This window comes from Nannospalax galili, unplaced genomic scaffold, assembly GCF_000622305.1.
Source record: "Nannospalax galili isolate Female #2095 unplaced genomic scaffold, S.galili_v1.0 scaffold363, whole genome shotgun sequence".
Classification (NCBI taxonomy): domain Eukaryota; kingdom Metazoa; phylum Chordata; class Mammalia; order Rodentia; family Spalacidae; genus Nannospalax; species Nannospalax galili.
Genome location: NW_008351176.1, coordinates 277731 through 303316, shown reverse-complemented (window position 1 = coordinate 303316; position 25586 = coordinate 277731). Strand labels below are relative to the sequence as shown.

Below are 25586 nucleotides of genomic sequence, written 5' to 3'. Positions count from 1 at the left end.
AACCTACCTGTGTCTGGTTTTAAACTCTAACATCTTCCCATTGCTCCTCCGTGCTAGGAAATTCTTCCATTGGTCGGAAGGCCACCTCACTCTTTTCGTTGGTGTGCCTCTGCCTTTGTAGAGTCTTACACCTTTAGACTCTCAAATCTCTTTCTTCCTGGAGGATCCTGCTGGGAACTCAGGGGCCAATGTGAGTGGATCAAAAGGACCAAATTATCCAAAAGGATGGAGATAAGGGTGGTAAATGGGAGCCTTAGAGGGCTGCAAACAGTGCAGAGGAAGACAGATGGGACTAGGCTGATTTAGAGAGGTAGAAGCCTTTTCCATCTTTTCTTTTCAAGGACTCTGTCATTCCTCAAAAATGCACTGTCCTAGACCAATAACTACTGAATTCCAGTGTCAAATGGCCCTTTGAATCAAAGGATGGGGAAGCGGCCAATAGAAAAAGTCCATTGAGGAATAGAGTTATAACTCAGTCAGTAAAGTGTTTGCCTTGCAAGCATGAGGACCTATGTTTGATACCCCAGAACCCAAGAAAAAAGAAAAAGCTGCCAGGCATGGTGGTGCACACCTTTAATCCTAGTACCCAGGAAGGCAGAGGCAGGCTGATCTCTGTGAGATGGTGGCCAACCCAGTCTACATAGCAAGTTCCAGGCCAGCTGGTGCTACAGGAAGACCCTGTCTCAAAAAGAAAAAGAGAAAAAGAAAAAGCCAGGTAGCACGCTTTTGTAATCCCAGATCTGGGGAAGCAGAGACAGGTGGATCACTGGTGCTGCCTGAGAGACCCTGTCTCAAAAAATATGGTGGATGGAACCTAAGGAATGACATCCAGTGTTGTCCTCTGACTCATACACATGCAGCTGAACATGCACACAGAGCCACACACCATAAACATGTGCATGTTCACACCACACACACACACACACTCAAAAAAGAAAAACAGAAAACCCATCAGGCACTTCATAGCCATACAGGCTGACCTTGGAGGTTAGAAATCTGCTCTAACGTTTGTTCTTGTTTGTTCGCCAGCCCTCTTAGCTCTTATGTGAGCCTTAGGAGGATCCTGGGAAAACTAACTTGAGTCTTCTCTTGAAAGCGGCAGCTTACAGAATGGGAGTCTGCTGACCATGGCAGCTTGCCTAACTCTGGAGGGGACTTTGTAACCTCCCCTGGAATGTGGGACTCTGATGGGAGCAAAGAGGCAGGTTGGCTCAGTCTGGGAACCTGGGCATGAGGAATACAGCCCACTTCTCCAAATGATCCTATGTCTTGAGCATCCTATGGGACAGGACCCCCAAACCCTTTTGTCAGTTCCAAAACAACAAAAAAAAATTCCCTGGGATGAGACACTGGAGTTGGGATGCTCCCCTCAACCTTATGTGTTTCATGAGCACCTCAAGGTGTTTCTGCCAACCAGCCCCAGTTTCTTTGTTCTTCCACTTCCTTCAGTGGTCTCTGTCCCATACTCTCCCTTTCCTGAGAGCAGGCCTCCCTTTTGATTCCTAAGCAAGAGACAAGGTCAGAACAGTGAGGCTTTTAAACATGCTTGATTCTCCTGTCCCTTGCAGACCAAACTGCAGTGGTTCTGTAACACTTCCCACTTTTGTGTGCTGCCTGCTCCTCCTCCACACAAGTGCCCTCCCCTGTGCCCCAAAGACAGCCAAAAGGGTCCCCATCAGAAGAATATGAGTTCCATAGCTAAGGACTACTAGCTGCAGCCCCATCTTTGCCCTACTCTGTCTATGTCCTTCACTTTGAGGCTTGGCCAAAAAGTGGTATGCAGAACTGATGCCTAAGCTATAGCTCTTACAAGCACTACTGGATAAGTGCCTCTTTGTCAAATGGTCTATTCATACTTTGCGACCCCACAGAGCCAAGAGGCATTTAAGCAAATAAAAGGAATACTCCAAGTGAGACCCTATCTCAAAAACAAAACAAAACAACAACAAAAAAGAACTCTAGCCAGGGAGAGAAGACCAGTATCAGTCTCTACTTCCTAAAATAACTGCTGAAGCAGTAACAAGCAGAATCATTTCATCTACCTTCCACCCATCCATCCATCTATCCTTTCATACATTCATCCATCCAACTACCCATCCATGCATCCTTCCACCCATCCATCCTTCCACATATTCATCCATCCATCCATCAATCCATCCATCCTTCCACCCATCCATCCTTCCACCCATCCATCCATCCATCCATCCTTCCACCCATCCATCCTTCCACATATTCATCTATCCATCTATATCATCCATCCATTTATGTATCATGTAGGCATCTGACATCGATCTCACTTTCTATTTATCACCTCTATATCCATCCTTCCACCCATCCATCCTTCCACATATTCATCCATCCATCCATCCATCCATCCATCCACCCATCCACCCATCCATCCTTCCTCTAACAGAAGTTGATTGAGTGCCTACTAAGTGCCAAAGCACAGGGGTACAAGGAACAAAAAAGCAGATCAAAATGTCCTACCCTCAGGGATCTTATATTCCACAATTAAAATAGAGGAAGACAACTGATATTTCCTGTGAGTGATCAGGGGAGGAGAAGGCAACTTTTGTTTTCTTGTCATTTACCCTTGAAAACAAGAGGCTCTGAGTCAGATGGGGGCCGGGGGGTGTTAGTGAAACTAATGTTCCCTGTCGGGTTCATGTTGTTTTGCAGGAGTGCGGTATAGCCAGCAGGGAAGCAATGAGGTCACTTCCTCTTCAACAATCAGTCACCATGGCAACAGTGCCATGGTGACCAGCCAGTCTGTTTTACAGCAAGTCTCCCCAGCCAGCCTGGACCCGGGCCACAGTCTCCTCTCACCTGATGGTAAAATGGTGAGTACACCTGGGCCATTGTAGCTCTGGAGCTGATAAGATAAGAGGCAAAACAAACACAAATTCTCACAAGGCCTGCCTCAAACAATGAACCATTGTAGCCCCACCGGGGAAATGGGGGCTGTCCAGAGCTGGAACGGAAAAGTAGGCTGGTGACCCAGCCTTTGGCGGGTAGAAGAGGTGTTCGGTTTGAACCCAGCCAATAAATCTGACAGAGCTCTTGCTCTCATTTTATTGATTGAATGCCTCATAAAGGAGCAAGCCGGGTGGGACGCTGTTTGTTTTGGGGCTGCCAATGACATTTGTGTTGATAAAATGTACATTCATCCCTCCCCTCCAAGGTCTCCAGAGCCAGTTTCTTTTTTTTAAGGCTGAGAGCACCTCACTTTGAAACGGGCTCCCCTAACCCCATTTTCTAAATCCTTCGGTGCTGGTGAAGGACAGCATTAGAATGAAGTGGATGGTGGGAGATAGGAGAAGCTTCCTGAACTGAGGGGAAAGACGCACGTGGCAGGGTAGTGGGGTGGTGCTTAGAGTAGGAAACGCGGGCTTTGAAGGTATTACCTGTGCTCAAATCTCAGCCCCAGCACTTTGTAGTGGTGTAGCCTTGGGTAAGTTACTAAACTACCTTAGATCTCTCTTCCTCATCTATAAAACAAGGGTAACAACAAGAGGGTTGTTGGGGAGTGTGATAACACGTGTGAAAATACTCAGCATTGTAAATATCCCATGAATGGCAGTGCTGTTACTTTAATGTCAATATCATTCTCACTAAATGAAGCTTTTTATACCCGTAACCACAGCCCCACACCCAGATGCACATTTAGCCTGCTCAGTAAGACTCATTTGAATTTTCAGGGTTCTAACTTTTTTTATAACTTTTATTGAATTTGTTCTTTGACAATTTCATCCTTGTATTAGCGCACACTGATTACTGTCACTCCAACCATCCCTGAACCCCACACAACCTCTTTTACCCTCCCTTCAAGTCCTTCTCCCCCATGGTGGCTTCAGCTACACAAGGGCAAGGGGCGGAGATCTTGTGAGAGTCCAGGAGCATTGCCACATCACAGTGAGGGTGAGGAATGGAAAACTTTATTCTCTGGGTCATGCTCTGTTTCAGGGGAAGGAGGGGCTGCAGCTTCCTGACTTCCACGCTGAAGGTGGAGCCACACACACATTCCCGAAAGGTGCAAGGTGTCTGACCCTGAGGACAGTGGGGGCTGGAGTGGGAGGAAGGCGGCTGGGAGCAGATGCTGTTTTAGACCTTGGTGTGTGTGCTGTGTGGGCAACACAGGAACAGTGAGTCACAGGTGATCAAGTCTCCAGCTCCCTGGAGGGAAAACAAAGTGTAGTTCCTGAGGGGAGTACTGGTCTGGCCAACTCTAGTTTCAGGAGACCTGAGCTGGTCTCACTTGTGGTAGTCTTCGAAAACAGAAATCAAAGAGCGACCTGGTGGGCAGCATTTTGACACCCTCTTACAATCCTCCCCAGCCCTGAAGAAAGATCCTTCTTCCCTAAGAACAATTTGTGTCTGCTACCTTGTGGAGGGGTCTTGATGATTTCTTAACAGTCATGTAAAAACCCAAGCAAATCAGAGTTCAGCATGATCCAGGCTTTCCCCGGAAAAGGAAGCCTTTTAGAAGAGGCCTTCACTCCTCATGGGGTTAAAAACTCTTATGTCCTAGGCTGGGGCTGTAGCTTGGTAATAGATGTGCTTGCCTGGCAGGCATGAAGCCCCAAACACTGTAAAAATAAAATATAATTCCAATATAATTTAGTTCTTATTGCTTAAAGATTCTTGAAGTCATTCTGAGCATTCCCCTGTTCCTCCTCCTAAGGGGCAAGCTACCTTCTGCACTGTCCGAACTGGGCAGTGTATTACTGGATTGATGATTGACCAAAACAACACACCTCAGTGTTAGCAAACATCTGGAAGCTTGTTTGCAGGGACCAGCTTTTTCACCTGTCTCCAACACCCTGGTTCATATGTTATGTCACTATCGCTGGATGCCTGAATTCAAGTCTGTTCTCTGTTAATATATAACAAGTGCATCCCACATCTTGGTCTACCAATACAAGAGTGGAGTATGGTTTAAAAGGACCATGGTGGGAGCTGTGGAGATAGACCAATGGGTACAGTGCTTGCCGCACAAGCAGGAGAACCCAATTTGGATCCCCAGAACCCATGTGAAGCTGGTCACAATTGTGCAGTAGGGAGATGGGAGGAGGGGGACAAGATATTTCCCTGGAAGCTCTCAGACTAGTTAGCCTGGCTAGTCTAGTGTTTGCTGTGGCAAACACCAGGAGACGCTGTCACAAACAAAGTAGAAGGCAAGAACTGACATCTGACATTGTCCTCTGACCGCACACATACTATGGCATGTATGTGCACACACACAAACACATATACACAATTTTTTAAAAAAAAGGAATTTGAGCAAGGAAATCCACATGTCCATCATTTACCAACAGTCATATGAAAGAATTGCTTAACCTCAGTGTTTTCACCTGTAAAATGGGTGGGGATAATGTTTTTGTCATAGGATTGCTGTGATGATTGCTTACAGCTAGCTCCCTTGTTTTGGAAGGAAGCCCTTTCTAAGAATGACAGACTCTGCATGCTAACTTTCCATGGGACGTGTCTTTTAGTCTTCCCTCAGGATTGGTTTTGTAAATAATGCCATTTAAACTCTTCGTTGCACTGTTGCTCCCCCACACCAAAAATGGTATGGCCAGTTTAAGTTTGCAATCTTGTATACTGATTCATTTTTAACTCATGTATAACGTTCCCGGCATTAAGTCAGGCCTACGAGGCAGATCAACTGCTTTCAACCTCAGTGCTATACTTGAGTAAATTTTTTAACTTCTCTGAACTTCAGCTCCCTTCTCTGTAAAACAGGGATGATAGTACCAACCACACAGGTCATAGGCACGAAAAGGAACTAGCTTAGCAAAGGTACTGTATAATCCAGGCTCTCCAGATTGTTGTGTTAAGGGTCATCACAGGGTCTCTGGCAACTCTCTGGCTTCCATCCATCCTGGAAGCCAGTGGAAGGTACTGGATACCTCTTAGAGTGGGAAGTCTCTTGACCAAGGTTGTCAAGCACAGTAAGTAGACGAAACTGATTTGAACTCGGACTCCTTCACTTGCGATCTATATGTCTCTTGAAGGTCAGTTTTTTAATATGAAACATGGGAACATTGATCATAATGCCTACCCTGTTTGTGTCATTATGGATTGAGAGATTCTGGGAAAGTGATTATTACAAACACGAAAGTCGTACATATTTCAATCATTTTTATTGTTGACATCCACATTCCTGTTTGCATCATCAAAACTCAATGTTGAAGTGGCTCAGAGGTGACCTGTGGCCCCAGTGACTTTCTCCAAAAGACCATATTACCCAGGGGGTTTGGTCCCAGGGCAGGTCACAGATTTTTTTTTTTTTTTTTTTAATGACTCTGACATTTTGAGAAAACTAGCCCAGCAAACAGGCTGGTTTTCTCTTGTTTGATGTGGTCAAAATTCCTTATTGGTCATGTGACCTCTAACTCATTTCTTGTCGCTCATTTTAAAAACACAAACAAACCTGTTCAATCCTCCCCCACGTTTCCTTTTTTTTCCAAGTTAACCTTGGAAACTTGAGATTGACCAGAAAGGCAAGGTAGAAAGTAGTGTCATACCAGATACTACAGCGAATCCTGTATCTGAAGAGTTGTAAGAAGTAGAAAAATGAAGAAGGGAAGCTGAGGGACAGGCCTCCATCCCATAGCACCTCCCCAGGGGTCCTGACACTCAGCAATGTCTGGGTTTGTTTAGAATGAGCAAAGATGGTTTTTTCTTGAGAAAAAAATTTTAGAAACTATTTTAAAACTGTGACTAGCAAACTTCTTTATCATGAAAAAGTGTGTATAGAAAACTGATTTGATATATCATTATAAGTAATGGGGAAACATTAGAAATATTTCTGATAATATTGGGGTCAAAATAGTAGTTACTTTTTAATAATATTCAGAAAGTGCCAACCAGTAGGCATCTAGGCATATTTGTTCAAACAAGGAAAAGCCCCTGCTGGTATCTGATGCTCATAATACAATTACACACTTGAAAAAATGAAAAATTAGGAAAAGATAGCAGTAGGAATAAATGGAAGATTTCGATTTGGCAGTCATGTGCAAAACAAATATACAAGAATTGATAACATTCCCTTATGAATCTGTTTAGTTAAATTGTTGGGGTTTATTGGGGTTTTTTGTTGTTGTTGTTTGTATTTTGTTTTGCGGAAGGTTGTTTTTTTGAGACAGGGTCTTCCTGTAGCCTCTGCTGACCTGGAATTTGCTATATAGACCAGGCTGGCCTTGACCTCAGAGAGATTCACTTGCCTCTGCCCCTTCTGGGATTAAGCTCGTGTGTCACCACACCCAGCTTGTTTAGTAGTTTTATCATTAACAGTATTGGATCCTTGACAATAAAAAAGAAGGATGAGAGAGAAGGAGGGAGGGGGTAGGGAGGGAGGGAGGGAGGGAAGGAAGTAGAAAGAATTGAGGGATGGAAGAAGGGATGGAGAACAATTTGTAATGCATAGCAAAGATTTGGAAAAGGTAGACAAATCCTGGTGTGCCTTAATGTAATTAATTAGTGTGGGAAGAGGAGAAAGGTGTTCTACATAACAGATAAGAACTTGGGGTCTAGAGTCAGACTGCCCTGGGCTTGAGTAGCAAGTTACCATTTCCTAGTTTTCTCGGGCAATATACATAGCTACTCTTAGCCTCAGTTTTTCATCTGGGAAATGGGCACGACCAAAGTCTCTCCTCTGGGACTGTAGTGAGGTTTGTGAGCTGATGCATGAACAGGTATTGGGGATGCTTCTCTGTACCCCTTTCCAGTTCCTAGTCTATTCTCATTTGGGAGTCCTAGGGCATTTCCTCAGTATCATTTTTAGCAGTCACATATCTCTGACCCTGCTTAGCTTCCTAGATCAGAGAGATCAGACATGTTTGAGGTAGCAGTCATAGATCTCTAGCATAACGTAAGAGGCAGGAAAGCAGGACCAAGGGCACACAAAGAGTGAGCAGATGACAATCATGTAATGTGTGTGAATGGAAGAATTTCTGAAGCATGCTGGCAGCTCAAAGATAAGCAACAAACAAGGGCCATGAGGGCAGAGTCCTGCTGTGTCACTGCTGTCTCCTCAGCATCTAGAGCAGTGTCTGCCTTCAGTGGTGCTTAATCTGTGCTGTTTAGTGGATGAATGAATGGCTACGTCACACCATTCTAGAAACTTCCCTTTGCAGCTTTGCCTCTCACATTGCTCTTGTTTTTCCTCTCCAGCAGATATCAGCCTCAGGAGGAGGACTGCCCCCAGTCAGCACCTTGACGAATATCCATAGCCTCTCCCACCACAACCCCCAGCAATCTCAAAACCTCATCATGACCCCCCTGTCTGGAGTCATGGCCATTGCACAAAGTAAGTTCTGCTCTTGGTCAGAAAATCTGGGAGCAGGGAAACGAATAAAAAACAAGTCAACATGATAGAAAAAAGAAAGAAGGCATCTGTGTGATTCTCTTTTGCACCTGTAGGTTTTCTTTAGGGTCTGGTAGTTGAGACAGGGTCTCACTGTGTAGCCCTACTGGCCTGGAAGTTGCTGTGTAGATCAGGCTGGCCTCAAATTTGCAGCAATCTTCCTGCCTCTGCCTTGTTCGTAGAGACCACAGACGTAGATTTGAAACTTCTTTAGTTCTTTTTTTCCTCTCTCTCTACAATGTTTGGACCATTTTACCTAAAACAAGAGAGATTTTTCTAATGGATTTGAATCTGGTTCACAATTTACTAGTTATACAGCCTCAGCCAAATCACTGAACCTTAATGGGGTTCAGTTTTCTCATCTATAAAATGAGTTGTCGGAGCTATCCAGTGGCATTGAATACAGATGTGTTTGTAGTCTGTAAAGCAGGACTATGCATTCTATGTAGCTTATACTTTTGTCCCATGTTCATTCCTATCTCCACATATGTAGCAGATTTTCTGGGAAAGTCTTGGTACTGTTAAAGATGGAGCAAGACATGACATTTTTCCTGTAAACAAGGAATTTTATGTCAAGTCTTCCTTGGCTAGTGCTAAAAACACAGAAGACCCAGAGGGGCACTGCCGAAGTATCTCAGCTTTCACAACTTTAAAGAGAAATAGGTTGTTTAGCACCCACCTGGAGACAGGAGATGGATCCAGTCCTTCTAGCTAAAGGAGGCTCTTGTTCTGCACCAGCCTTGCCCATCACAGGTGGGCCATTTCTAGCCATGGACAGGCTAAAGCAGGTAAAGCGGGCTGTGACAGCAGATAGCTGAGGGTTTGGGTATTGATGGGCATCTAGTATAGTTTCAGCTTCCCTGTGACAGCTCAGGCCAAGTCATTGTTTTCAGAGCTATCTTTGTGACGTTTGGAAATCTTCCTGATGACCCAGGAGGCACCTAAATGATGGTATACCTGGCATCGTTTGTTCAACTTCATATTGCTCTGGGGTCCCCTTGGCCTTCCTGTGTCCAGTGCCCACATTGATTCTTTCTTTGTTTTGTTCCTGTATTTTGTTTTCCTTCCATCCTCCCAAGAACTGGAATCATTTCTAAAGAGAATGACTTGTGCTCCCTTTGGAGGCAGGACAGGGTAGGGACCATTGAAAGCATACAAATTTCCTGAATGATTTGTGTGGCTCTCATCCTGTCCTTAGCTGCTGGGAATATTAACATACTCTATATTTTGCAGAAAATGGGAATTTAAAAAACCTTTAAAAGATTCACAACATTAAAAATGATATTATATTTACTTGTATTGCACTGAAGCTTCTGGAACATGGACTGTGGTAACCAAACTAATACCAGGGTTTGGGTAGAGAATAAATAGGATGCCTAGGGGCTGGAAAGATGGCTCAGTGGTTAAGAGCAGTGGCTGCTCTTGCAGAGAGGTTCTGGGTTCAGTTCCCCACATGGGAGCTAACAACTGTCCAAAACTCCAGCTCCAGGGGATGCAAAGCTCTCTTTTGACCTCCACAGGCTTTGCATGGCACAGGTACATTTACATACATGCAAGCAAAACACTCATACACATAAAATAAAAATAAAATTTAAAAAAGATAGATGCCTAAAACCAGGTGGAAGGAGAGAGCTGACTCTTGAAAGTTTTCCTCTGATCCTCACTCACATCAAGTGAGAGAGAGAGAGAGAGAGAGAGAGAGAGAGAGAGAGAGAGAATAATTTTTTTTTAAAAAAGATTTCATTAAAAGGTCTTTAAGGCTGGCCATCATGACATATCTATAAACTTAGTTGAGGCAGGAAGATTTCAGATTCAGGGCCACACTGGAATAAATAGTGGGAACCTCACTCACAGCAAAACTTTTTTTAAAAAAGGCCTGCGCACTTGGTGCTTGTTAGCACCGCAATCGCAGCACTTCTGAGCGAGAGGCAGGAGAATCACTGAAAGTTCGAGGCCAGCCTGGTCTACCTGGTGAGTTCCAGGCCAACCAAAACTTCATAGGGAGACCCTGTCTCAAAACATGCACACATACACACACAAAGGATAAGAAAAAAGAAAGGAAAGGCTTGTGGGGTGGGGTGAGGGGCTGGAGAGATGGCTCAGTGGTTGAGGACACACTGGTTGCTCTGGCAGAGGACCTGGGTTCAGATCCCAGCACACACATGGCAGTTAACAACCATCTGTAACTTCAGTTCCAAGAAATCTGATGCCCTCTTATGGCTTCCATGAGCATTGCACATACATGGTACATTTCCATACATGCAGGGCAAACACTCATATACATAAAATAGAAAAAAAGTAATATACCTACTACCGTATTTCTTCAAAGTGAAACATAAACTGCCCCACTTTCTTTCATCCCATATCAAACTTTAACTAATAAAGTTAAATATATTATTCTAGGTCCTAGCTGAACTAAAACTTTCCCTAGGGCCATTGCATATTTTTCAAATTTGTTCTTCCTAATCCCTGTTCCCATGCATCTCTGCTTCCTTACAGTGTCTCCTGTAGTGGGTGGACAGGTTGCACACTGACCTTAGGCACATGTGTGCATTGTGCACTTGGGTAGACAGAGCGTGAAGAAGGGTAAGGATCACCAAGGAAGCTTGACTGAGACCCAGTGTCCTCCCCCAAGGGAGAGTGGGGTCCACACATAGCTGTATCCAGGGGCCTTCCCTCAAGACTGAAAGGCTCTGGTCAGATGGCTTGTCAGTGCCAAGCCCTCATTCTCTTCACATCTGCTGGACAAAAAGGCCACAAGTCACACACTGGGGGAGCTAGGATGACATCAGAGAGTCTCAGTCCTGGAACAGAGGCAAGCCAGGATCAAAGACTGTACAAAATGAGTTCCTGGGCCCCACCTCTGCAGGTTTTGACTCATTAAGTCTTGGGTGGGGTCCAGGAATGCATATTTCTTAAAGAGATCCCTCAGATGGCTCTAAAGCTCAGACACGTTTCTGAACTGTGCCCTCAAATGTCATCCAGTCTAGACAGGTTAATATTCTTTTCTGGGTAGAGATTTCCCAAATAGAGTAGTAGGCATGGGCTTCTGGAAAAACAGCAAATCTATGGAGAGTCCAAGGGACCCAGAAGCCATCATGAGAAAGAGGCGGGAAAGGGAAATAGGATATCAGGGTATCGATTGAGATACAGACTTAGGGAGAAACTGTGTCCCTCAGGAAGTGGAGCTAGTGATATTCTGAGGGTGATCAGAGGGTCTTCCCCAACCCCCACCCAGAGGAGCCAGGAAGAGGAGGGTCATCCGCCCTTCCTTTCTCCTCAAGGGCTCACCTTCTAGGTTTCTGATAACAGTATCAGCTAAAGCTCCAGTAGACAATTGTTGAGATCTTTGTGTTATCACTCTTGAAGATTTCCCACAATCCTGCTTAAGAAGCCCTCTCTCTTTCAAGAAAGGCTCTCTAGACCTAGATCTCCACTCTGCATTTACCTACAACAGGTCTTTTTCTGGATCTTCCTCGTTGTCCCATTCTTCCTCTGACTTCTCATAAAACTAGAAGAAACATTGACAGTTCTGGGAAAGAGATTGGGGTGTCTTCTCTCCTGATCCTCTGTGCTCCACTCCCATCCTACCTTACCCTCCCAAGAAGCACCTAGAGTGGATGAGGAGAGCCAGCTCTTAGTTTGAATTGAAGTGTGTGTGTGTGTGGGGGGGGTCTCTTCATTGCTGCCCTCTACTGGAAAAGCAGATCTGGGCAATAATCTATGCCCTAGAGTGGTGATACCCTTATCTCTGCCAGAGGACACCAGGACAGGCTTCTCCAGCATGGGTAAAGCTGGCAAATAGAGTCAGCTGTCCCAGGGCTCTGGTGACCTCAAGAGAGCTAAACTTGTGAGATCATAGGAAGACTTTGGGAGACTGAGACTTCAGAAATTCATCTCTCCAGGTCTCAGTTTCCTTGTCTGTAACGTCACTTCCCATGAGATCTTTTCCAGTGACAGGAAGGCTCAGCCCAGTGACAGGCACAACTGAGCAGGTGCTCCATTCACCACTGCTGCTGCCAGGTCACTTCTCATCCTGGCATCAACTCTGACCTTTCACTTTTGTTCCCACAGGCCTCAACACCTCCCAAGCCCAGAGTGTCCCAGTCATCAACAGTGTGGCCAGCAGCCTGGCAGCCCTACAGCCCGTCCAGTTCTCCCAGCAGCTGCACAGTCCTCATCAGCAGCCCCTCATGCAGCAGAGCCCAGGCAGCCACATGGCCCAGCAGCCCTTCATGGCTGCAGTGACTCAGCTACAGAACTCCCACAGTAAGGACACAGGCATGAGGGGGTTGGAAGTTTCTTGGGAGGTTATTGGTTTGGTCACTTTTTCCTATTTATAATCAACCAAGGCAATTCTCAGGCTCAGCTCTTATGTGTTATTCTTGCTTTTCTAGTCCCCTTACCCAGCCCAAAGATTCCAGAGGAAGTTTGCAGAGGACAGCATAAGCTTGTATGCAAAGGGGACTTAGCAGTAGCATGTAGACACACACTGCAATTTCCTATCCCAGCACCCTGGAAATCTCACCAGTTACCCACTGCATCTTTCCCAAAGCTTCAACTTAGCAGCTGTCACCAAATGATCAGAAGTGGCATACAATCTGTATTCTATTTGCATCTCTGAAATAGAAGAATCTTCAAGAAGAATCTTCAAGAGCCCTCATGTCCCCATTGTATGTACCCTAGAAATCTCGAATCAGAAAACATGAACCTCAGGCTGGAGATATAGTTCAGCGATCAAACCCTCACCCTACAAGTATGAAGCCCTAGGATCAATCCTTAGCACACAAAAAAGCACCAAACCAAAAACCAAATAACAACAACAGCAAAAAACAAACAAACAAACAAAAAACCCCAAGGGCTAGGGAGATGGCTCTCATGCAAGCATGAGGACTTGAGTTTGGATCCCCAGAACCCATGTGAAGTATCTGGGTATTGGGTTATGTGCCTGCAATGCCAGCACTGGGGAGGTGTAGACAGGTGGATCCCTGGGACTCACTGCTCAGCCAGCTTAACCTACTTGGCGAGTCCAGGCAAATGAGAGACCCTGTCTCAAAAAAAAAAAAAAAAAAATGACATGGATGGCTCCCGAGGAATGAAACCTAAGGTCATCCTCTGGCCTGCACAGACATGTATGCAGACATGCCCACACATATATGTGTACCTGTTCACAGCCTAGCTAGAAAATATCACCTGCCCACCATCAGCTTGAGGAGCGTCAGGGTCTCTGTCTCCTGCACAGAGGACCCCCATATTTAGTTTCTATGTCTCCCCTAAGTCTACCTATCCCACCCTCCATCCTGATCCCTGGGTTTCCACTTTTCTGGCTACGCCTGGCTGAAACCCCTTTTTCAAGTTTGGGAAGGAATCATATAAAGGATGGACATCTTGCTGATTTCAGGAAATGTCCAGCCTAGGCTAGCCTTAAATCAGATAGCTATGTTGCTGCTGGCAGCTTACGTAGCTTTTCCAAGTCTCCGTCTTTTCAAGCATAAAATAGGAATCTTATGCTTATAGAGTAATTATGAAAATGAAATAAAAATATGGATGACCTGCATTTTATGTGCGTAAAACATTACAGAAATGCAAGTTTTTGTTCACTAAGTGATTCTTCGGAAGCAAGGAGGACAAAGGGGATTTGAGTTGCTCCCCCAGCTGCCTGGACAAAGCTGCAAGTCTGAAGCTGAACAGCCAAGTTCAGTCTTCTATCCTCAGGGCTCAGTCCTGCCTCAGGCCTGCAGAGCTGGTTTCTGGGCAACATCTCACATTCCGATCACATATCCTTGGCTTTTAAAATTCTGCCACAGCCTGTAGTAGGGTCTGAGACCCACATGTACCTTATTCTCCTTCCTCCAAAGTCTGGCAACATGCTCCTTACTTGCCTCATAGGCTCGGGTGGGACAATCAGACAGTGGTCACCATGACCTATGGGGTTACTCAGACCCAGCAGGCCTGACTAGCCATGAAGAGTGAGCCCGGGGGGGCCTGGACCAGGAAATAACCAGCAGCTAGTGACCTTCACCTCCATTCTATACTCGAGGACTCCTTGGTAGGATCTGTGTTTTGAGAACAGGTTGGTCCCTCCCTCGTGGCCAAGCAACCACGTGCTTTCATTAGCTAGTCATGTGACCTAGAAGGTACATGATTCTTATGGATAGCTAACATGAACCACGAGGTTCCAGATGTAGTGAACAAGTACTAGAAAAACTAAATATTGAGTCGTATGCTCCCAGAGGTCCTATTTGAGTCGTCTCCTTTTATTTATCTTTCATACTTCTGTGATATCATAAGGCTATGATATCACATTAGTGAAAACTGGAATTTCCCAGAATTATACAGTCAATTACATATACATCTAATCACGGTTGTCAATCGTCTACACCTCTGAGAGGAAACCTAACAAATATTTGAGTCATGGCAGAAACAGCATGTGCCTAGGCAGATGTTTCTTGTTGGCCAATAAGTGTAACACATATGCACAAGATTCACTAGTTGATGCCTAGGTTCCTAATATTTTGTCAGAAGTCAGGGAACTAGAAGTGTCCACAAAGCTATAATACCTATTTCAAAGTAATTTAAACATGATTATTTTCCTACTCCTACAACAGAGATCAGCCTCATTTTACATGTGAGGCAAATGAGATTAAGTACCTTGATTAAGAAACTAGGATTTCTCCACATCACGTTGCCTTCCCAAATAAAACCACCACCACCCGAGGAAAGCAGGAGCTATGGTGTGGTTCATGGGGTGGGATTGTGGCTGTTATATACATCGTGAGTTTGTCTTCCTTCTGTCTCTCCAGTGTACGCACATAAGCAGGAACCCCCCCAGTATTCTCATACCTCCCGGTTTCCATCTGCAATGGTGGTCACAGATACCAGCAGCATCAGTACCCTCACCAACATGTCTTCCAGTAAACAGGTAATGCCAGCAGGATGGGGCCAGGTGTGTGTGTGTGTGTGTGTGTGTGTGTGTGTGTGTGAGAGAGAGAGAGAGAGAGAGAGAGAGAGAGAGAGGCAGGCTCACACCATTGAGGGTGCCAAAGGTACAATGATCATATATACACTCCGCTGTTTCTCTGTTCTTATGAGGCTCGAGAGAGAGAGAGAGAGAGAGAGAGAGAGAGAGAGAGAGAGGCAGGCTCACACCACTGAGGGTGCCAAAGGTACAATGATCATATATACACTCAGCCATGGCTCTGTTCTTATGAGGCTCTCCTGCAAAGCTAAAAGAATCCCTGAGCTCACAGGGCAAAACAGATAGGACTTATTGCTCCCCAACAAGAGCATCAAATGCGGGCTGAAGTTGGCTGGTTTTCTGGAGTCTGAATGACACAGAGCTCTTCGATATTCAGACTGAGCATTCCCAAGTGGGATGATTGATGATCCTTGGAAAGGGTTTTTCCAGGATGGGACTGGGAGGTCAGACTGTCTGGTGAACTGCATGCTTTGCAAAGGTGGTCAGTGGAGAAAGACAATGGCGAGTCAGGGGTCCTGGGACTGATCCTACCAGTCCAGGACACCTGCCAGTCCCAGATGCTGTAAGCCTTGAAAATGACCCAGTTCTGCTAACCCTTAGAGACTCCCCAGTAAACAATGTGATCTCTTTAGGGGTCTGTGCTCACTCTGTGGCTTATCAAGAAACTTAAAAATCAACTTCCTGATGTACAGAAAGCAGGGGAATCCAGAGGCTTAGTCACCAGCTCAGTTGATGAGTAATTCCCACCTTGCCAAGAGGTAATAGAATAATCAAAGCAAGCAGCTGACAGTGAGGGCACATGGCTGAAGCTCAGGCAGCTGGACTTCAATTGAACACCGAGAACTAGAAAACAGGACAAGATGTCTGAACACGGATGTCAATTCCAGAGTAACACAATAAGACCTTTTAGCAGCAGGGGTCTGTGCAGTGTGGGAACTGTTTGGCCTTTATCGATTTCAAGATAAGGAGGCAACAACCTTGAACTTCATGTCAGAGGCACTCATCAAGGTTTGGTCTTGTTGATGGTCTTCCCCCCTCCCTCCTCTAGCCCCAAAAGTCACACCTCATCCAGTGCCACTGGCTTCTGAACAGACTCTCTCATGGGCTCAAGTCTCAGTTCTTTCCTTTACCCCATTTTTCCTCTGACTCCCAAATGAGATGGGGCAGGCTCTATTCTCCGTTCTGCCATTTTCTTGCTCTCCCCGAGCTTTCAGTTCTTCAGCTTTAAAATGATAGTCTTAACATCTGTTTATTTTGAGGATTCAGAGAGATTGTGTTCATTAAATACCTGGCACATCTTGGGTGCTAACCACATTCAAGCATGGATATCTGGGCTCTGGGATTGGAGGCAGAGGGAGGAGTCTGTGGGACCTGCTCTGCCACTCTGTTCTCACCCAATAGAAGATTAAAAGACAACCCTCCGTTGCCCTGCCTGTCCACTCCTGACTCCTGTGCCATTACCCACTCTTTGTAGCAAGCAGGCAAAACATTTATCTGTGCTCACCAATCTCAATCGGGGGGCAGCCAGGCGCAGCAGCCCTCCTTGGGAATACCTTCCTCTTTGAAAGGTTTATCAATCCATCTGCTGCTTGGGCAGTCCTAGACAGGGCTGTGATTAATTATTCATGTCTTTCCCACGTTGACTTTGATGCTTGCTTGTTGAAACGAATCCTCTGGATTCAGGAAATGGTCTCTTAATCAGACTGTTTCAAGATGCTCCATGAGATGCTGCCACCAGTCCCTACGTAGCTCTCCTTTCCACTGGACAGAGTGGCCAGTCGACCTTGAAGCCACATAAGCAGCTTTGTAGGCCTATTATGAAGCTGTCTGTATCCCAGAATATCTCAACAGTTTGACAAGACCTTTGTTTCTGCAGTGATGAAGATCATTATTATACTTAGTAAGAATTAAAAAGAAAACCACAGTCAGACACATTGCTGTAGTCTCAGGACACAGGAGACTGAGGCAAGAGGATTGAGAGTTTGAGGCTAGCCTGGGCTACATAGCAATGCGCTGTCTCAAATACCAAGACAAAAGTCCTCATGTAACACTGTATACCTCTCTCTCATGAACATAATAATCATTTTTATTTAACTGCAGCCTTCTAAGTTCAAAGAAATAAACTGAAACTCGGAGAGTGGCCTGTCCAACGTCACTCAGATAAGCTTAGCTTCAAACTTTGGTTTTTGACTCCAAATTCTGAACTCTTTCCATTTAAATGCCTCCCTTCTAATAATCCATCCTGAAAACTTCCCATGGTAATTCCAATGCTTTTGTTGTTGTAAGTGATCAGAAACCAGAGTAAAAATTAAACACACACTAAGTTCCAATCAGAAAACTTTCTATAAACCAAAAGAGAAGATAGAAAAGCTCAGAATGAAGTAAATGAGATTGAAAGTGCCACCTCGTTTACCCCGAGCAAAAACAATCTCTACGGACTCTGTTCCTAAGGCATCAGATGGCAATTCTGGTTATTTTTTCCTTTGTTTTAAAGTATTATTTTCCAAGAAGGATTTCAAAACCATTGCTAGGTGTTCTAGTTTGGTTTCTCTGATGCCGTGATAAACATCATCACCAAAAGTAACTTGGTGGAGAAAGGGTTTATTTGACTTACATGTCCAGATCACATTCATCACTGAGGGAAGCCAAGGAAAGAACTCAAGGCAGAAGCCTGCAGGCAGGAGCAGAAGCACAGACTGTGGAGGAACACTGCTTTCCTGACTTGCTCCCCTGACTTGCTCAGCTTCTTATACAGCCCAGGCCCACCTGCCCATACAGCCCAAGCCCACCTGCCCAGGGATGGGCCTTCCTACACCAATTAGCAATCAAGAAAATACCGTACAGACATACCCACAGACTCATCCGATGGAAGAAAGTCCTCAATAGAGGTTCCCTCTTCCCAGGTGACTCTGGTTTGTGTCAAGTTGACAAAAACTAAGCAGCACACTAGGTATCAGGGGTATATGGGATAAGGGAGAGAAGGAATCCCTGGTCAAATATGTTAGGGAGAACTTCTGGCTTAAACAGAGCCTGCTGGACAAGGCTTCTCAGAACATTTCATATGTTGATGTGTGCATTGAACTAGGCAATTAGTGTACACCATGCTCAGGTCATGGGACACACCCTGGACAATGCTATTTTAGAGGCATTGTATAGTGATAGGAAAAACTGAGAGACCTGATCTAGCACTGATTCCACCACTTTCTGCTGTGTGATCTTGGACAGTTATTTCCCACTGTGAGATGGTTGCTTCCTTTATAAGTGGGAAAACCCCTACCCTGTCTGACAGAACATCGAAAGTACCTAACAAGGTATCAGAGACACAGTCAAATAGAGTGGAGCTCCCTCCCTGTCCTTCTATCCGTCTGTGACCCTTTATGAGACCATCTTTCATCTTCTCCTTCAGTCTTCACCTCAGTGCTTGGTCTATGCGTGGTCAAAGGAGGTCCTGACAGTACCATGTCTCAAGATTAGGACCATCTCTCAAGCAGACCCTTGGGTCTAGGCCCCAGATCACCGTTTCCCTTTCTGCTAACACACAGGTACTCTCTCTCCCACCAGGAAAACAGCAAGTGGCTCAGGAGCCACCCAGAGGACCCAAACCCTTTGTGGTTTGCTAGATGCTTGGATCAGGGTAGATGTTCATTAAGTTGGTGGATGGGTAGATGGATGGATGGATGAATAAATGGGGGAAGGGATTCAGAACTGATGTTTACTGAGTATCTTCAATTTTCCAAGCAGCATTCCAGCTGCTTTTATATCATACACTGCCTGGCTAACCCTCCAGTCCTGCAAGATAGATATTTTTCTGCCTGGTTTACAGAGCAGAAAATTGAGGCTCTAACATGGGGAAAGGTCCTTGGGTAGCTTAGCCCTGTGGTTCAACTTGCTGTTTTCCTGGAAGATTGGAGAGAGGGAGAGGGAGGGAGGGAGGGAGGGAGAGAGAGAGAGAGAGAGAGAGAGAGAGAGAGAGAGAGAGACTGACTTACTTATGTGTTAGCAGAAAGCAAACAGCCATCCAGAACCTAGACCCAAGAGGAAGGATCTCTGGCTGGCCTGGAACTCACTGTACAGACCAGGCTGGCATCCAATTTGTAGTGATCCTCCTGCCTCCCAAGAGCTGGAATTGCAGGCATGTGCCACCACACTGAGCTTCCTGTATCTATGCATGCTTAAGTGCCCATAATAATGACCCAAGGTTATGCAGGTTTAAGGCTAAATATAGAATGTGAACTTGTAGCTATCTGATTCCAGTACTTATTGTTGCTAAGACAGGCCTGCTCCAGGGGCCTCTAGGTTCTTATTTCAAGAACCTCGGGCTGCCAGGAATCCTTCTGCAACTCCTGCCTTCTTTCCTTTCCAGAGAATTTGCCCCTTCCTCTTCTACTCTTGGGTGCTGTGAGCTGCATTCTGAGTGGGTTTGTGTCTGAGCTCCTGCATAGCAGTGCTCCACAGGTCTGGAAACGACTTGCAGCAAACAGTAACCTCGGTGAGAACAAGTGTGGGCAGGCTGTGAGCTGAGTCCTGTTTCCACAACTCTCTCTATATTCACCATTTCACTTCCTAGTTTATAGAGAGGTCAAGAGAGGCCCCCAGAACACTCACTAGCCAGAGGTGCTGACAAGAAGAAGGTGGGCAACCTCACCATGAATCCCCTGCAGGTGTACCCTCTTTTCCAACCTTCCTCACTGAGGGGGTGGGGGAGCAAAGTGGTCTGATGTTTAGGAGCACAAGCCTGGGAGTTAGGCAGATCCAGACTCAAAATTCTACCACCCTCTACCTGTATGACCTCAGAGAAATACGCCAAGCCTCAGTTTCCTTCCTATAAAATGAAGGTGATGAAACCTCTTCCATAGGATCATGGCAAGGGCTGGCTGCAAGAAGACTTGGAGAACATTCCATCAGGGTTTGACTCAGGGAACACCCAGTCCATGGAAGATGGATCAGTCACACTTGGGCTCTCTTGCTAGCAACCCTGAGTGTCTCCAGAGCTTGAGAAGGTTTATAAATGGCCAACGACATTTCTTTCCCCCATGGTCCCACTCAAAAGACAGAGGAGATGATCTTAGATCGTGGTTAAGTGCACAAGGTTTGTTGTTGTGAGTTCCTGGGTGAGTTACTTATAGTCTGTGTAGACTGTACTTTCCTCCCCTGAAAAAGTGTAATTATAATTACTACTTTCAGTTAATAGAACTACAATTAACCTCATGGAAGTTAACAATAGAAGTGAGTCGTCTATACTCACCCATCATCTCTCTTTCCTCACCCTCAGTTCCGTGTTGAGACCAATGCAGACTGGCTTCCAGCCTCACACTCCTCTGTGTCCAACTCTCTGGTGCCCCCATGTTGCTGAGTCCCATGGATGCTTTCCAATGCTGTGATACAGCCTATCCCTCTCTCTGTGAATTTTAGGATGCCAAATCATCCCATGGTACTGGACACTCCTTCTCCTGTCTTTAGCTGGAAACTCATCTTCCCAACATTAGAGCACTGGGAAGCCCAGGGTTCCTCCTTTGGTCTCATCTATGCTCACGCTTGAGCGTTTGCCTCCAATCCCCTGACTTTGGGTCAAGTGCATACACCGATGGCACCTGTAATCTGTCTCCAGGACTGTCCTGTCCACTAAGGGTACATTGACAAATGCATTATATCTTTGGTAAGACACATACATGTCCCCCACTATGTCTAGGATGCCTCTCAAGTTGAATCTGCCTAAAATAAGAATTCTTCAGTTCCCCCAATTTCTCCCTACGCAAATTCCTTTCTCCTTGGGCTTCCTCATTTCCAAAACTACTGCCTCTGTTGACATGAGTTATCTCAATTCTTTTCTCCTGTCAGTCAAGTTCTGCTCCGAGCCCTTCAGAATGCATTCTATAGCTGACACTCTTCCCCTTCCCCATGGGTACCATCCTTGTCCAAGCTCAGACTGCTCCGATTCTAGCTAATCTCCTTCAGTGGCCCTCCATTCCTGTTTCCACTCTTGCATCCAACACTATGATCTGTTTGCAATAGCCAGCGTGATCAAGAGACAAACGACCCACGTTCCTTCAAAACTCCCCAGAGCTTTCCAATGCAGCCAAACTACACAGAGACTTTCCAGGCCCTGCGTGATCAGACCGCTGCTTCTCGTTCCATTTCTCTCTCACCAAGCTCGAGGGCTCACAGCCAGCAGGTGATCACGCCCAGTGCTTGGATTTGCCCTTTTCTGCCTGGAACACCTTCATGGCTTGCGCCTTCATTTCATTCAACTCAAATGTCACTACCTCTCTAAATTACCCCCTTTCCCCTCAAGTCAGCCTAAGCGCCTACCATGCTTGTTTCCCCAGAGTATTCATCTCCACCTAAGAGTTGGTGACTGTACTGGTTAGTGGCTTACTGTTCAAAACTCATTAGAATACAAACTGTGAAGTTCCAGGCAAGTCTTGTTCACAACTACATGCCCTGGGCATGTAACAGGTACCTGATAATGAATGGATAACAGCTGCCTATCTCAAAAGGAAGATGGGGACCAGCAAGTTTGCTCAGCAGGTAAAGGCATATGCCACCAAGCCCAATGACCTGAGTTCAATCCCTGGAATTCACATGGTGGAAGGGGATAACCGAGCTCCACAAATTGTCCTCTGACCTCCACATGCACACCATGGTATACACATGCCCACACTCATACATACACATCATACACACACACACACACACACACACACACACACACACACACACACACACACACACACACATGAAAAGGTAGATGGAAGAACTGAATGCAGTGTGTGCAAAGCCCTGAGCATGGTACCCACACTTAGTGGGACTTTAGTACACTAACTATTGCCATTGTATAACAAGTTCTCTTAGCTACCATGCTTTTTGGAAAGAGGGTCACACAGTGATCCTCTGGCCTGGTCCTATGGGGTTGGGTGTCCCCAGACCACAGTGCACCTGTTATCAGATGTTTATGTTTAGATTCTGAAGGGAGCAAATAACTCTAGTTCCTTTGACAACATTTAGGGCTCAGCCACCATTTTATTATGTGAGCAAACATTTGATAGCTGGGAAGCCCAGCCCTAATGACAGGTCATAGAATCTCACTGGCGTCTCCTTATCTGCTCTTCTTGTTTGCTCTTCTATTGAAACCCGCAAGGTCACAAGCCATTTTCTCTCTCTTCCACCTGAAATCTGAAAATTGGGGGAAAAAAACCTGATAGTGGGAAGCAAAGAGACTGGAGAGTGGGGGTGGGCAGAGGCACGAAGAGGAGGCAAAGGGCATCACAGGACCCTGACCAGGGCCTCAAGAATGCAGGAGGATCAGAAACCTGTCTCCTCACACAAATATATAGCTCAGGCCCACGATTAGGAGCCCTCAAGGGCAGCATGGTCAGAGGAAGGAAACCTGTGCTGGACGCTATTAATAATGACTGCCCGACACCTTGCAAAGGACTTCACATGTATTAACCTAGCCAAACTCACCATTAGCTCCCTTTTATAGGAGAAGAAACTGAGGCACAGAGTAACTTGACCAAGAACAAAGGCTAAGTCGAAGGCTCTCTGCCCCAGACACGTGCTGGAAGGTCTCTCAGAACTGACCTGAGTTTCTGGCTTCCCAGTCTTCCCAGCTCTGAACCTTTGGACTGTCACTAGCTCACTCTGAACCTTGTTGTCCTAATCTGTAAAATGGACATAATGATGATTTCATATGGGGTTATGGTTGAGAGCACTGATTAGTGAGGAAATAATGGAATAATAGGGCTGTGGTGTGGTACTAGGCTTGTATGTGTATGTGCACATATGCATGTGTGTTTGAAGGGCGTGTCTTGAGAGAATAAGCCACTAGGCCAAAAGGAAAACTTTAACGTCAACAAAAGTGAAGGGGTGGGATGAGGGGAAAGTGACTGGAGATGAAAAGGAGAGTATTGGTGTTCTATAGCAGTTGAGTGAGTTGGGCCTGGGACTCTGGAAGGAGAGGCTGCTCCCCATAGGTGCTGTGGTTCCTCTCAGAGGGTGGTGGCTCCAGGCATTCTGGGATCTACCTGGTCTACCCCAGATGTATGGCATCAAAGGCCCTCAGTTGTTGGCTTCTTTTCCTGGTCCTCCAGGTATCTTTTCCTAATATTTACAACCTTTGAGAAATCCTCTTACAATTTCCAAAGCCCTTTCCCTGATGGAAAGTTTGAGTAAAGGAACTTTTTTTCCCCCCGCTTGCTTTGTAGCCTTGCTGCTCCACCTGAACATTATCAGCCCAGCCTGGAAAGTTCTTAGAAATGCAGACTCCCCAGGCCACAGCAATGGCACAGCAAGTGAAAGCACTTGCTGCCAAGCCTGATGACCTGAGTTTGATCCCCAGAACTCACATGGTAGAAGGAACGAACCAACTCCCTCAAGTTGTCTTCCAGCCTCCACATGTATACCATGCACATGCATGGGCACATGAACACACACACATGCACACTAAAAAGTAAATGTAAATAAATAAATGTAAAAATTTTTGGAAAACTTCTAGGCCTACCCTAGTCCCAAGAACCAGAAATGGCTCAGAATCCACATTTTAACAGGATACTAATCCATAGCTCAGTTCAAGTTTGGAAACAATGATGTAGGCATCCTTGTTCTTAGAGCTCTTATGAAGATACCTACTTTTGCAATAGGCCCAGAGCTTCCCACTCAGCTGCTTTGGAACTGCCCTGAGCACTCTATAAAGACCATTCTCACAGAATGAGGAGCCCAGCTTCAGGGTTAAGGTCAGCAAGTTAGGGCTGCTTCAGGATCCCCAGCATTGGACTTCTTTCTTCAGAACTGCTCAAGAAAGTGGGCTCTAAGCTTTTCCCAAAGGGAGCATGCTTCTGAATCAATACTGTAGAGCTTAGAGTCTACTCCATTCCTTTCCCCAGCCCCTAGTTCTTTGCTACCTATGTTGAGTGTCAGCTGCCTTACAGAAGCTAAACTAATGGTCTGTGTACACAGAGCTGACTCTATCCTTTCTCTCTCTCTCTCTCTCTGCAGTGTCCACTGCAAGCCTGGTGATGTCCACATCTCATTCACTTTGTGCGCAGCAACAAGGACCCTATTTTCCACACCATCATTCTCTGGGCAGCTGTCATGGAAAAGCCCGGAGACATGACCAGCAGCACCTGGGAGCCCAGGAGAGGTCCCTGCTTACCTGACGTCCAGCTGGCACCTTGGACAACCCGCTCTCAGGAAGTGCAGCTGGAAACCCAGCTTCCTTTCTCTGCAGTATTGTCATAATGCTTCTCCCAAGATGCCAAGTGCTCTTGTTTGTCCCAGAGGAGGGCGGCATGAAACAGTGCAACAGGAACCCAGAAAGTGGTTGAGTCTATGCTGAGATCTTTCATCGAACAAACTGATGCAAAAACTTGAATCTGTTACTGAAACGAGATAAGGAGGATGTATGCTTTTGAACTGAGCCAGACACTGTAAATACTGACGAACTCCTCCTGCCCCCTTCCCAGATAATCTCAAGATTTCTTTCAAAGAAGTAAAATTTGTCCAATGGGTGTAAACTATAAACTACTGTAATTAAGTGCAATTTCCCTTCCACATTATCTGTATATAATACTAAAGTGTCTATTAGTTTTCTTTGTAAAGGTCAGAGTTGAAATTTCAAAAGTGACTTGCCCCCTCTCTCTTTCCCATGGCAAAACACCTGACGTGGGAAATGAAGCTCTTTGCCCCATGCAGCCTGGACACACAGGGATGATGTACTTTGGACAGACTGCCAGCTAGCTTTGCTCTCTGATGTTAAGACACACCTCTGGATGCCTAGAGGGATGGACATAGTGTCATTGTGATGGCCTAGCTTCCTGTGGGCCTGGGACTCAGCCAGTGCATCCCCCAAGAAACCCTACCACAGGGACGTTGATTGGCTGACAGCCATCTCAGGAAGCCTCCCATTAAAGCAATTTATTTTGTCACCTCCTGGAGTCCCCTATTTATGACACCTCCCCTGCCATGGTTTCACCAAAACCCCTGGTTTTGTCTCCTTGAGATTTTCAGGTAACTCCACCGGGGTCACTGCATGTATCCTTCTGGGGTATAGAGGGGCAGATGGCCTATTGGAGTTTTTGTGTTGGCTTTCTCACTCTTCAGTGTGGGAAACAGTTGATTGCACCATCAGACTCCACAAGTCCCGCAAAGAGATCTGGCGGAATCAGAAGCCAACACCATGTCTTCCTGCAGCTGGCGGGGACAAGGCCATAGAGCCAGTTCTGGGTCACTTGTGCTGATAGA

General features: G+C 45.8%; 1 protein-coding gene across 6 annotated transcripts in view; it reads left to right on the top strand.

The window, feature by feature from the left end:
* Positions 1 to 25271, top strand: part of Hnf1b (HNF1 homeobox B) — a 58405-nt gene extending 33134 nt beyond the window's left edge. The window contains exons 5-9 of one of the 6 annotated variants that reach the window (XM_008848110.2): positions 2680 to 2840; positions 8179 to 8311; positions 12443 to 12637; positions 15172 to 15290; positions 24342 to 25271. In XM_008848110.2, the coding sequence (XP_008846332.1) occupies positions 2680 to 2840; positions 8179 to 8311; positions 12443 to 12637; positions 15172 to 15290; positions 24342 to 24362 (629 nt within the window). In that variant the 3' untranslated portion in view covers positions 24363 to 25271. Of the gene's footprint in view, positions 1 to 2679; positions 2841 to 8175; positions 8312 to 12442; positions 12638 to 15171; positions 15291 to 23551; positions 23610 to 24341 lie in introns of those variants that run through there. The other 5 variants (XM_008848109.3, XM_008848112.3, XM_008848111.3 and 2 more) reach the window with 5 other exon arrangements.
* Positions 25272 to 25586: the final 315 nt, after the last annotated feature.